This window comes from Aegilops tauschii, chromosome 5 (genome assembly GCF_002575655.3).
Source record: "Aegilops tauschii subsp. strangulata cultivar AL8/78 chromosome 5, Aet v6.0, whole genome shotgun sequence".
In the NCBI taxonomy this organism is placed as follows: Eukaryota; Viridiplantae; Streptophyta; class Magnoliopsida; order Poales; family Poaceae; genus Aegilops; species Aegilops tauschii.
The window spans coordinates 252,375,783-252,388,603 of NC_053039.3; the positions used below are offsets into that span (position 1 = coordinate 252,375,783).

Below are 12,821 nucleotides of genomic sequence, written 5' to 3' on the forward strand. Positions count from 1 at the left end.
GTCGTTGGGGAGACGAAAACATCTTATGCATGATGCTACGTTACACATTCAATAAATGCCATGTAGGAGGGAACTTGCCACCTAGAGCATGACATGTGGGGCCAATCACTTAGATTGCCTATCAGAAGGTGTACACCGGCAGATTTGGGCTCGGTGTTGAGAATTTGTTCAGAAGTTGTGGTTCTGTGTTGAAAAACTCAAAAGTTGTGGTAAAGTGTTATAAGTTGCCTTTAAGTGTCATGTAAATAGCTCATTTAAAAAATATTCACCGTGCACTAAAAACTTTTAGTGTGTATTTGAAAAAAATAGTCATCATATATTACAAAACCTACAAAAAAATATGAAAAAAAATCCAAAAAAAACAGAAGAAAACCCAAGATCAGAAAAGAGAAAAAAACGAAACAAAACAGCTGTACGTGGGCCGACCCGTCTGGAGGAGTCCTCTGCGAAGCCGCAACTTATATGTTGCACGCGGGCGTCATATAGGATTGGCCGCCGCAGTGCATGCCACAGAGGTCTTTTCTCTCCTTGCTGTAAACGAAAAACGGCCCTCAGAAATTCGCAGCATCCGAATCGTGTCCGCCTCCACTCCACTAGATCACCGACCACCGTGGTCCTGCCCGCCCACGGCACACACTGTACTGCGCCGCCTAGGCCGACACCAGAAGCCATCTCCTGCTCCCCACGTCTCCACTCCGGCGAGAAATGCGGCGCCCTTCGGTTCAAGATGGGTTGACGCGGCAGCTCGGATCGGTGGCATCGACTCGGCAGTAAGACTGGTACGCGTGCGGATGCTGCCGTCGATTTTAATTCCCCGCCCACCCTTGCTTCCAAGTTTCCGGATATATAAGCGGGCGTCTATCTCTGCTGTTCCGGCTCCGCATTTGTAGCCTGCAGGAACTCGATTCGTCGGCGGGAGCCCGCGGATTTCCAGTTTGTCGTTGCGCAGGCAGGTGGGGAATTTTTTCTAACCTACCTTTGCGCTTTGAAGGGAAAATAGAAGAGGGGGTAAGATTGTTTCTGTTTCTGAGCCCTTTTTGTTTGCAAAGAGTGGGTGGTTCTTGAAGAAGAAAGAGGCCATGGAATAAATTATTGTGTCGAGAAATTTAGCAAGGCGCGTTTCATGCTTTATCGTAGAGCCAGCGCAGATGATATGGTCTACTAGCTTTCATCGTCACAACTTGCGTAGTTAGAGAATGGCAGCTCAACTACTCCACCGAAAAGGAAAATTAGATGGTTTAGTTTACCGCTTTACTTTATTGCATTTGTCTCAAGTAAGAAGCATGGAGTGATATGTCTCAAAATAGATGGGCCGGCTAATAGAGGTGTAGAATGTTTGCTTCCAGCTATGTACCTAGTGTCTTGTCAACTAACCATATGAATGCTGAGCGCAGCAAGATGCCAAATATATGTCTCGGATGCAACTCAAACCTAATCCCATATACCATCCAAGTGTTGTTTCTGTCATACTTACTCTTAATTTATTTATCCTTTTATTCTTATCTATGCATTTTCGAAAAACAAAGGTACCTGCTCAGCAGAAAGTGGTCGCAAGTAGGCAAACTGTAAAACATGGGGATGTGGCATCTATCCTAAGATGGTGATCTCACTGAAAGTGGCACTCTTTCTTTTTCATAAGCTGAGAATCTTCTGTCACATGCTAATGGCCCTGTCTGCCTTTCTCCTCCTACTAGTCTCAAGGAACCACCTTTCCCCTTACTTCTTCCCCCCTGATCCTCACCCAGACACCGCTACTGCAAACACCATTCCCATTCATATTCACCTATACCTTCATTCACAGGCCGTCATCATCTAAGAGCGAGGATCAGGAGAAGGGCGTGACAAGAAGATGCTGAAGAAACTAATATCGAAGACCAAGAGCAAGAAGAAGAAGGAAGCTGCCTCTTCTTCCCTCCCCACCTTGGATCGACTACATGAGGTCTCTCCACCCCTTTTTCCACTTAAATGTTTGCTTGTTTTTCTTATATCGATCAACCTTTACCTTCTGCTCTTCTGTTTCCTTCGAGTTGTCAAGATAGGGTTGGATTTTGGGCTTGGGAGTTAGGGGACGTTTCTAAATACTCCCTCCGTTCTAAAATAGATGAGCCAACTTTGTACTAACTTTGGTACAAAGTTGGGTCATCTATTTTGGAACGGAGGGAGTAATTCTCTTCAAGAAAATGTGGTCTTTAATTCGCAACAGAGCAATTGGTCACTTGTTAATGTGTAAACAAAGAAAAACCTCGATACCGTGTATCACCCAAGTGAATAGTAAAAGCTCGAGTACTGTAATGCAGATGTGGGTATTTCTGTATCCAATGGATTTCCAGAACAGAAGAGTGGAAGAAAACAATACTTAAAAGGTCTTCTCTTTGTAGATGGACAAACCTGCCAGTTGGTTGCAGATTTTGACCATTAGTTGTCATGTGTCTAGTTGGTTGAATTCAGGGTATGGTCAACTGTATCGTCCTAGTCAAATGTTGCTTAACTGTTTTGAGGACATATGATGCGGACATTGTTGTACCCTGTTTCTTGTTTTTCTACCAAAGTGATGTCAGCCTGACCCCCCCCCCCCCCCCCCCCCCCAATGTACAACATAACCAATTCACACAAATCAATGAAGTATGTTTTCATGCACACAAAGATCATTGTCATTGTAGAAAAAATAACCTAATGCGAAGGCCAAGGAAAGGGAAACTTCAGATTAGGTTGATGTATTGTAGTGTTCATTCCCCTCTGCAGCCTCAGCTTAATTATACTCATCGATCCATCACGTCCTCACTTTCCTAATGTTGCGCACATTATTGCAATAGTAACATTTTTCACAGCAATGTCTGAGATATCTGTAGTTTATCGGAGAGAATTCGATAGCCTCTTGTATGTTCAGGGGCTTATACCAGCGAGACAAAAAGATAAATTTGAGTTTCTCAAGTTATGAATACAGCTAAATGCTAATTTGACTATCATATATTTTCATTCTCAGTGGCTTATATGTTAATACTTTGCGGTAATGTGTAGACCCTAGAAATGCTGGAGAAGAAAGAGCGTTTGCTTCAGAAAAAGTCTTCCGCGGAAATAAAAAAGGCCAAGGACTATACAAAGGCAAAGAATAAGAATGGTAAGCCTAGTGGAAAATCTTTATTTGTTTGTCAGGTCTTACACAGAATCTATCAACACAAGGCAAAAACATAAACACTGCTAGTCTGTGCTTGCATGTCTAAAAAAGGTTTCTAGCTAATGGCTATTTGGTCCTGGAATAACAAGTAATGTTTCTTAGTTTTTTATATGGTTTTGTAACTTGAATGAGAAACGGCTTCTTCTTTGTTGCAGCTGCAATTCAGTGTTTAAAGAAAAAGAAGTTGTATGAAACACAGATTGAGCAGCTATCGAATTTTCAGTTGCGGGTTCATGATCAGGTAATGTAAGATACAGAAGTATTTCAATATATGCCCACGCATTAAACTGATAGGAGATTATTTTGTGCAGATTATAATGCTTGAAAATGCAAAGGCAACAACTGACACTGTTGATGCTTTGCGCTCTGGGTCATCTGCTGTCAAAGCTATTCAACAGTCCCTGTAAGAGTCCATCATCCCTCCTCTGTGCATTTCAGTGGCATTCCAAGGTGCAGGATTTCCATGTGCCAAAGGGCTTCACTTTACCTTTTCTATTCTAAAATGAAAATTTGTCCCCAATAGTTATTTCTGTCCAAGCTAGTTCAGGTTTGCTTAATTTTCCCCTCTTGTTTTCTTGAGTTTTTGCGCCTTCCAAGCTTAACTAGACCCCCGTTCATTGAAGGTTTCCATTTATAGTCTTGACATGCGCACCCAGCAGCAATGGCATGTATAAGCTACTCCTACCTAGCATGGATGTAGGAATGCAGCCCATTGGTTGCCGATATCCATACCTGAATGGGCTGACATATGTGGAATCCTTACGCAGGAGTATTGATGACATTGAGAATGCAATTGAAGAGGCGAACGAACATACGGAAAATATGAAACAGATACAGGATGCACTTGCTACACCATTCGGTGCTTCGGCTGAATTCGATGAGGTATGGTTTGGTTTATTTTTCCATTTGCACCAGTTTACCAATGTTTACTGTCCGGTGCATACCGTCAATTTTCAAGATGCATGATACGTCGCTCCTTTCCCGAATCAGGACGAGTTGGAGGCGGAACTGGAAGACCTCGAGGAGGAAGAACTGGACCTGGAGCTGCCTGAACCGCCGCGGGGGACACACGTGGCGCCATCAACGTCGGCTGCGACTTCTCGACCGGCGGCTAGCGATTTCGCTGAACTGACCAAGCTTCAAGCAGAGATGGCGCTTTAGGGATCTGCTATAAAAATACTGCGCGGCTAGCGATTTCGCTGAACTGACCAAACTTCAAGTAAAGTTGGCGCTTTAGGGATCTGCTGTAAAAATACTGCGGTTTCGAGGGAATGCTGTCATTGAAACCTCAGAGGCTCACTGCCATCCTTGCGGCGTGCATGTAAAATTCAGGCTATGTTGAAGAGCATCCACCCCTGTTAATTTCCTGCATGCTGTTTGGCCTCTATCTGCGTGCAATGTCCCCTACACCTACACGTCCGTGGACGTGCCCGGGCACGTCCTTGGACGCAGCCAGGCCACCCCTCATACGTCCTGCCCGGCAGGAACATACCTCAAATTTGGACTCTTCAAGTCCGGCAGTCCAAATTTATGCATTACACGCCATTGTCGCACTTAAATAATAAATATTGGTGCCAAAAATACATAATGTTGTGCCTCTCTAATAGCCAACAACTTGCACCACGCGCGTGGGCGAACCTCGCATTAGTTTTGAGGTATGTGCTCTCCTTCATCTGGACCATCTCACCAACGACATTGGCAACAGTACCAAGTGCAAGCATTTACAGTGAGCCGTGCATTTCTGCTTAGCAAAGAAAAAGAAGTTGGTTGCAACAATCCCTAGTGAGCTTGAAGTAGCCGTCGTGTGCCTCCACTCCCTTAATTATGATCCACTCAAACTTCTTTATAGTATTTCTTAATTATTTTTTGCATTCATCCAGTTTCTTGTAGTTTTCTTCTACTATATAATTCAAGAACACATGCCTTTAATCCTATGATTTTTCTTATTTATGTGTTTTGATAATTATGTGGATTAAAGAGGCCCGAGTCACTTCTGGTCGTGCCTTATGTAGCCACCTCATCCCCATAGAAATTAGGGTTCCTTTAGCTTCCTCTGGCGCCGTCGCCGGTCCGCCTCATCTCCGATGGCATTAGGGCCATGGGGCGCGGTGAATCCTGACCCTTACCGGTGGGAGGGCTTCGTAAGACGTTCCTTCGAGTTTTGTTAGAGTTTGTGGCCTGCTCAGGAAGGCGAGACGGCGGGCGGCACCCTGGAGATGTAATAAGGTTCTTCCCGCATAGTCTCGTCTCGATGATGCGTCTACCGTCGTTGATGGGCGTGTGGAGGTGTGTCTCCTGTAGATCTGTCTTTGGTGGATTTGCTCGGATTTGGTCGTTGTTCGTCTACGTTCGTGTGTTTTCTGGTGCGCTGGTCCTATTGGGCCTTAGCACGACGATTCCCCCAATGTCTACTACAATAAATTTTACCCGACACCGACGCAGGGGGGGGGGGGGGTGACGGTGGTGCGGCTTCGGCTCACGTCAGTGCTTGTATTCGCCGCTAGGTAGCCTTCTGATTTGGACCTAAGATCCAAGAAAAATAAAGTAACTCTTATGATTAAGAATTACAATGCAATCTCTTGAAAACACTTTTTTCGCATATCAATCTTTGCTTAAATTTTTTTACTCCAAAGACTTCGGTAAAGAGGCTATAATTGGACCTAAGCAATGATGTTGTCACTCCTTCACCCGCACGAACATTATAAATAATGGTTTTTAAAAGCGTCTTGAGTCTTTTTTTGGATTGTCTTCTTTAGGATCTTCCCTAGAATACGTGACAGACTTAAGACAATAGTGTTTTACATGCCCTAATTCTAAACTCGGAGCACCATAAGCCATGTGTGGAAAAAAAAATGCATCGGCATTGAATGGACGGTGAAGGCTAAGTTCCAATGGTTCTTATGCCGAGGATGGATCGGCGGGCGCTGGTATGGTGTTAAGAGATGACAAGGGTGCTATCATTTTCTCTTCATGCAGGGAACTCTTTTCGTGTCGGGATGCGCTTGAAACTGAATTATGTGCACGCACGAAAAGACTATCGTTCGCCATTCAAAGAAGTGACATGCCAGTGGAGATCGAGATGGACTCGCTTATTGCTGTGAAACTGATCCAAGCTAAGGATGTTGATAGACCGATCTACTCGTTGCTCATCAAGGAGATTAGCTTTCTCATGTATTTTCGTGAAAACATGTACTCCCTCCATTTCAAAATATAGTGCGCCCGTGCTTCCTGAGGTTTAACTTTGATCATAAATTTAACCAACAAGACCGACTGCGGCGGGAGAAAAAAATTATATAATTGAAAACTTCGAATACGAGTTCACTGGTATAACTTTTGCTCCCGCCGCAGTCAGTCTTGTTGGTTATATTTATGGTCAAATTTGAAGCACGAGAATAGAGGAAGCACTATATTTTGAAACGGAAGGAGTATTACTCATGTAAGTCATAGCTAAAATAAACTTAGCGATAAGATAGCAAAGTTTACTCGTTTAGAGGCAAGAATCATGACGTGGCTTGGTTCGGGTTGCTATCGACCTTGCTGCGATTGAATGTTAAGACCTTTTGATTTGAGTAATGCATGTTTTCCAAAAAAAAAAAGGAATGGACGGTGAAGGCGACCGTACATAGGGTCGACAATGCCACATTTTATCATACAATGTTACCAAACTTGTCTAAGGTTAGTTTTTTTAAAATGAAAGCCACAAGTTGGTAAGCCTAAGAGAATTTTACCACATTTTTTATGTGTATGTCATATAGGGTCATAGTGTGTTTTGCCTAAGGTATGGCTTAAACCAAGCATCCATCTAAATTAATCAAACTTGCTTAACTTGAGATGCGGCAATCTTTGACAATCTTAGTCACAAACTAAACAGCCCAAAATATCCTGAATCTACAGGCGGGAAGTCGGCAAGAGCAAGACCCTCCGTACCGACGCGTGTGCCGACCATGATAGCTCCTCTAGGCTATGGCGCACCGACGCGTGCGTAGAGGGACCACTGACACATCGGTCCCACGCGACAGAGGCTCCCGCATCTTCCCTGCTAAACCGCAGCCCCGCTACGCACACGCGGCAAAGTTACACCGGAACCGCATTCGCAGGCCGCTTTCGTCGCCGCCAGCACCACCACGCCTCCTCAACCTCCCATGGTGGTTGCCCCCCGAGCCGCACGCCCCAACCACCCCTAACCCTAGATCCCGCCACACTCACCCCGCACACGCACTCTCACTCTCCCACTCCGCCTGCTTGTCAGTTGTCACTATGGAGGCCGGGAGCAGCAAGGCCAGGCTGGCGGTGGCGTGCGCGATCGGCGGAATCGTGCTGGGCGCGGCCGTCGTGGCGCTCCACGTCGCCGGGCCCGTGGCCGTCCCGGGCCTGCCCCCGCTCGACGCGCTGCGCCGCCGGTTCCGCCGCCGCCGCCGCCCCGTGCGCGTCTACATGGACGGCTGCTTCGACATGATGCACTACGGCCACTGCAACGCGCTGCGCCAGGCGCGCGCGCTCGGCGACCAGCTCGTCGTCGGCGTCGTCAGCGACGACGAGATCACCGCTAACAAGGGGCCGCCCGTCACGCCGCTCAACGAGAGGTACTAGGTCGTTAATTACCCCGTCCCTTTGTGTAGCGGCTGTCGCCTTTTTAACTCCCACACGTGGTGAGGTGTTCTCACGCATCCGCACAGCTTGCTCCAGCATTTCATTGCGTTTTCTTTTTTGAATTTTAAGTTTTTAACCCCTGGCCAAGTAGATGCTACGATGTCAACGCTTGAGCTATGTTTGCCTAGATATTGCTGGAGAAACAATTGCTGCACGGCACGAGAGATTTGAATTGTACAATTTGTGTTCCATTTAGTATTTAATGGATTTATGGGCACTGGATAGACTGTGATAATGCGCTAAATATCCGAATCATAAATGTGTGTGCAAATTATGTAGCACTACTTTAGTTACATTTTTTTCCACCTCCTACTAATTATCCTATAAACTCTCATGTAACTAACGCTGTGGGTAGTAAGAATCTGCAATTTGTTATTTCTAATCTTTCCTTTCTGTGTAATACAGAATGGTGATGGTGGGCGCAGTGAAATGGGTGGATGATGTCATTCCAGACGCGCCGTATGCCATAACTGAAGACTTCATGAACAAGCTATTCACTGAGTATAATATAGATTACATCATCCATGGCGATGATCCTTGTCTGCTCCCAGATGGCACCGACGCATATGCCCTTGCCAAAAATGCTGGCAGATATAAGCAGATTAAAAGAACTGAGGGAGTGTCTACAACAGACATTGTCGGTATGGATTCTGCTTTTGTTTTCTGTTCCTGTACTTTACTGTTAACATTTGCTTTACCATAACAAAATTGGAGTCTGAAACTTCTATGGCAAGCGGATATCTAGGCTCTAGTCCTGAGTTGCAATTATCTTTGAGAACCAAATCTTATAGTGATCTCCAATATTGCAATTTATTATTGATCAACTAGAAACCTATTTGTTGATGAGACTATCATTCACTAGATTTTCTTTCCCGATTTCTTGTGGTGCTCCACTTTTATAAAGCACTCGAAATAGTGCCATATTATTATGAGCGCAAGGAAGGAACAATCGAATAGGTTGTCCCCAGGAGTCACCCTTTTCTTGTTCCAGGCATCACATCCAACATAAGGGCCTCTTTGATTCGCAGGATTTTGAAAACGCTGGAATAGGAAAAGTGTAGGATTGGAGTGGCATGCCCACTTGAATCCTATAGTATTAGCAAGCAGTGTTTGATGCCACAGGAAAAACAAAGGAATTGTAAAAAGTGGTTGGAGTGGATGTTAGATTTCCTATGAGATATAGTACAAAAGATTCCATAGGAAAAAAAATTATGGGATCTAATCCTATGAATCAAAGGACCAACATAAGAAAAATTCCTAAGGATTTCAATCCTCCAAAAATCCTATATAACTCCTTTGAATCAAAGGAGCCCTAAAGTTGCTGCTATATGATTATTCTATTTACTGGCCTGGATGCTATGGTCGCATGGAATACACATTTATCTTGAATTTTTGGGAACCAATGAATTGCTCATTTATAGTGAAGAAACTGCTTATGGCAGTGAAAATATTTATTCTCACTGTGAAATCATCTTTTTTCATTGCAGGAAGAATGCTTCTTTGTGTTAGAGAGAGATCAGTTTCTGATAGGCACAACCACTCTTCACTACAGAGGCAGTTCAGTTCTGGGCATGGTCAGAAGATTGACGATAGTGGGTCTGGAAGTGGAACTAGAATATCTCATTTTCTTCCTACATCTCGGCGGATAGTTCAGTTCTCAAATAGCAGGGTATAACTTTCTCATGAATTGAATATTGTTTATGTTCTTTGATGAATATTCTACGAGGCACCACAGCACGGCTTAGCAGTTGGCACCTAGTCTTGATCTTAGAAGCAACTTCTAGGTATGTTAGTCCTTCTGAAAACTGCACTTTTTTCATGGTGAGATTGTGTGAGAGAGTGCTACCTTGAGTTCCTCTTGTAGTTCAAAGGTACTCCGTATGTGCTAAATGTCCGATGACCGATATTTAACTTCCTGGAACATCAGTTTTTGTATGTTCATGTAGTTATTGGACATAATAAAGATATTTTCTTCGGTGGGAGGGAGTACAGAGCGCCTGCTCTACTGTTAACTTGTGCCCTGTCAATTAGTTAATTGCGATCTGATTGCGGAAGTGTGGCAGCAATAGATGAATTGTTTAATAGTACTTAGACAAGTTCAGGGGCGATTCTCGCATCCACAATAAAACATCCAATCCTTGAAGTATCAGAAAAAAACCATATGTTTGTTATTCAGTTATCTATTACATGAGCATACAGTGTAACTGTATGTTTGTTTCATTTCTGTAAATGTGGTGATAATAAGTGCTTTTTAACTGAATAAAACTGTTTCCCTCTTTCCAAACTTTTGCTACAGTTCATTCTGTATTGACTGTAAGCTTTACCAATGTAGGGTCCAGGACCAGATTCTCGGATAGTTTACATAGATGGTGCATTTGATCTGTTCCATGCTGGGCATGTTGAGGTAAATACAAGAAGGAAAACATAATCTGTCTCAGCATTCAGCCGCACTTCCCATATTCGCATGTTGGCTCTACTTATATTTTTTCTTCTTATTGCAAGGAAGCAATAAAGCAAACTGAACTTTCCTTTCCAAATCATAGCACTGCAAACTTTCTTTTCTATTTATAGTTTCTTCTACGTAGATATTGCGACTTGCTCGAGGGCTTGGAGATTTCTTGCTTGTTGGTATTCACACGGATCAGACCATAAGGTAATATACGATGGTTGCTTCCTCTTCTCTTCTTCCAATCCTTTACGAGGTACAGTATGTGTACGGTTTATTCAATTGTCCAAGTTTACAATGTGCATTTGTTTTGAAGCCTACCATTTCTACTTAGTTCATTCAACATTATATTCAGTCTAGATTTTGCTGTTGATGTTTATTATATTGGTTAGTTCTACACGAGGACCACATCGCCCAATCATGAATCTTCATGAGCGAAGTTTGAGTGTCCTAGCCTGCCGTTATGTTGATGAAGTAATCATTGGTGCTCCATGGGACATTTCAAAAGACATGGTGAGTTGCCTACTCTACTCTAAACCATGACATTATCTTATTGTAGTATAAAATGCTTGATGTATTCGTTGTACTATTTCCTCGAACACTGCACTTAAGGCTAGTCATTGAGTGCCCACACTCTGCTAAGGATAAGAAACATGTATCCTAGCACGTCGAGCCATCTTTCTAAGGCTCAGTTAGTCTGCCTTCTCCTTGGCCTCACCTATGCTGGGCTCTGCCTCAGCAGCTGTGCTTGGTCTACACACCATATCAGTGGCTTTGCTGCTTCGCCTGGTTGCGCTTCAGTGTGATACTTGTCATGATTTGTGTTGAAGTATTTATTTGCTGAGAGTTGTTTTTTCTTCCAAAATAGTCTTCTACTCCCTCCGTTCCTAAATATAAGTATTTTTAGAGATTTCAATATGGACTACATATGGATGTTATATTTAGGAACGGAGGGAATAGCTCTTTAAAGGAGATAGAAATGTAGAATAGGGAGGTGGGAGGGGTGAATAAACCACCGTCATTATTGTAGCCACTGCCCCCACCAACTCTACTATTTGCAGTACCAATTACTAAACGGATCCATTCGTACACACATTGCATAGAACATGACACTTACGCTGTGCCAGTAAAACTCACAATTCCACATGAGCTATTAAATTTTGATAGAAATACATGCTGGCTTGGCCTGGTCCCAAGTTTTACTTTGGTGGCACAAGTTTTTTTTTTCACAAGCTAGTATAGTTAAAGTCAGTAGACATTCTTTCTTTCTTGGCTTGGTCCCAAAGTTTAGTTATGTCAACTAGGTTTGAGGTAGATATATGTCAGGACTGTGGATTGAACCAAATTATTTAAAATCATGAGCTGCAATTTTAGCTATGAATATCAGGTCATATTTGTGGGGGTTTATGCCAGGAGTTCTCTAACTTCATTTTTCTGTGCAGATTACAACATTTAATATTTCATTAGTCGTTCAAGGAACAATTGCTGAGAACATGGATTTTGCAAAGGTAATCACGTAGAGTTTCTTTTCCAATAATATTTCTTAGAAAATCCTAATGTGGAACATAACATTCGTTATTTACTATGGCCATTCGTGCAGGACGAGTCACATCCATATGCTGTCCCAATGGATATGGGTATTTTCCGCAGATTGGAAAGCCCTTTGGATATCACTACTAGTACTATTATAAGGAGGATAGTTTCTAACCATGAAGCCTACCAGGTAACTACCGTAGTGTTGTATCAGATTGCTGGGCTGAATTTGGTCTCTTATCAATAATGTGATTTTTCTTTTGTCTTCTTATCAATAATGTGCACACGTGAGCTGTTTTATACTGATGTTATGATAATGAATTGATGCTCTGGTGAAGCTTTCTCCTGTGTGTAGTTTTGTACTTATGTACATTAAATATTTGTCTCCTGGGACCAATATTTCCTGCTATGTCTTATGCTCTGTTGTTTGATGTGGTTCCCATTTATGCTGGTCCATTGATCTTGTGTGGTTTTTACTCACTTTCTCTGTGGTGTTGCTTTGTGCAGAAGCGGAATGAAAAGAAGGAAGCCAGTGAGAAGAAGTACTACGAGAGTAAAAACTTTGTCAATGGAGAGTAGTTTGTGAACATACCCCGTCACAAATGCAACCAACCATCTGGTGTTCCACAGGTTTATTGTTTATGTTACCTTTGTCATGTTGATGATATAGGCTTAGGTAGCTTGTGATGCAACCACGCCTAGTGAGATCCAGGCAGTGGTGGTGTGCTGGAGGGGGAAGGTGTTTCCTCCGTCCACTTTCAGTCTCCATCTTTCCTGGCTAGGGCCCCTGTTTATGGGCCTTCGCTGCCTGCTGTTACCACAAGTTCTAGTTGTGGTCTGTAGTTTCATAACTGTGGTACAGTATGAATGTTAGGTTAAATAACTATTTGCTGTTGTTGCTTTATTTATGCCTCCCGATATATGCGGGCACCGTATGCAGTCCTTTTCTAGTACATTCGGAGAGTCCTCTTCTGATCTTGAGCTGAAAAATGGACTAACTGATATTGTACGTGTGGG

The 12,821-nt window shown here is 43.3% G+C and overlaps 2 protein-coding genes across 4 annotated transcripts; both read left to right on the forward strand.

The window, feature by feature from the left end:
- The first annotated feature begins 498 nt into the window (after positions 1-498).
- Positions 499-4,546, forward strand: LOC109748226 (vacuolar protein sorting-associated protein 32 homolog 1). Of its 3 annotated transcripts, none has more exons than XM_020307261.4 (8): positions 499-779; positions 891-1,008; positions 1,802-1,939; positions 3,019-3,118; positions 3,331-3,416; positions 3,487-3,578; positions 3,943-4,057; positions 4,166-4,546. In XM_020307261.4, exons 3-8 carry the CDS (start codon positions 1,850-1,852, stop codon positions 4,334-4,336), a joined length of 654 nt encoding a protein of 217 aa, XP_020162850.1. In that variant the 5' UTR covers positions 499-779; positions 891-1,008; positions 1,802-1,849; the 3' UTR covers positions 4,337-4,546. The 3 variants fall into 3 exon arrangements, with proteins under 3 accessions (XP_020162850.1, XP_020162863.1, XP_020162869.1); XM_020307274.4 differs by having other exon boundaries at positions 891-953; XM_020307280.4 differs by lacking the exon at positions 891-1,008 and having other exon boundaries at positions 527-779.
- Positions 4,547-7,103: 2,557 nt separating this feature from the next.
- Positions 7,104-12,708, forward strand: LOC109748248 (ethanolamine-phosphate cytidylyltransferase). The gene is made up of 9 exons (XM_020307290.4): positions 7,104-7,758; positions 8,231-8,466; positions 9,313-9,494; positions 10,158-10,229; positions 10,411-10,478; positions 10,664-10,784; positions 11,714-11,779; positions 11,872-11,994; positions 12,312-12,708. Exons 1-9 carry the CDS (start codon positions 7,139-7,141, stop codon positions 12,381-12,383), a joined length of 1,560 nt encoding a protein of 519 aa, XP_020162879.2. The 5' UTR covers positions 7,104-7,138; the 3' UTR covers positions 12,384-12,708.
- The last annotated feature ends 113 nt before the right edge of the window (positions 12,709-12,821 follow it).

Excerpts from the sequence above, each read along its gene's own strand:
- LOC109748248 (XM_020307290.4), top strand. The coding sequence starts at position 7,139 with ATGGCGCACCGACGCGTGCGTAGAGGGACCACTGACACATCGGTCCCA. Across the intron at positions 10,230-10,410 it reads TCCATGCTGGGCATGTTGAG|ATATTGCGACTTGCTCGAGG; the intron begins GTAAATACAAGA and ends TCTTCTACGTAG. Across the intron at positions 11,995-12,311 it reads CTAACCATGAAGCCTACCAG|AAGCGGAATGAAAAGAAGGA; the intron begins GTAACTACCGTA and ends TGCTTTGTGCAG.
- LOC109748226 (XM_020307261.4), top strand. The coding sequence starts at position 1,850 with ATGCTGAAGAAACTAATATCGAAGACCAAGAGCAAGAAGAAGAAGGAA. Across the intron at positions 3,417-3,486 it reads AGTTGCGGGTTCATGATCAG|ATTATAATGCTTGAAAATGC; the intron begins GTAATGTAAGAT and ends TATTTTGTGCAG. Across the intron at positions 3,579-3,942 it reads AAAGCTATTCAACAGTCCCT|GAGTATTGATGACATTGAGA; the intron begins GTAAGAGTCCAT and ends ATCCTTACGCAG.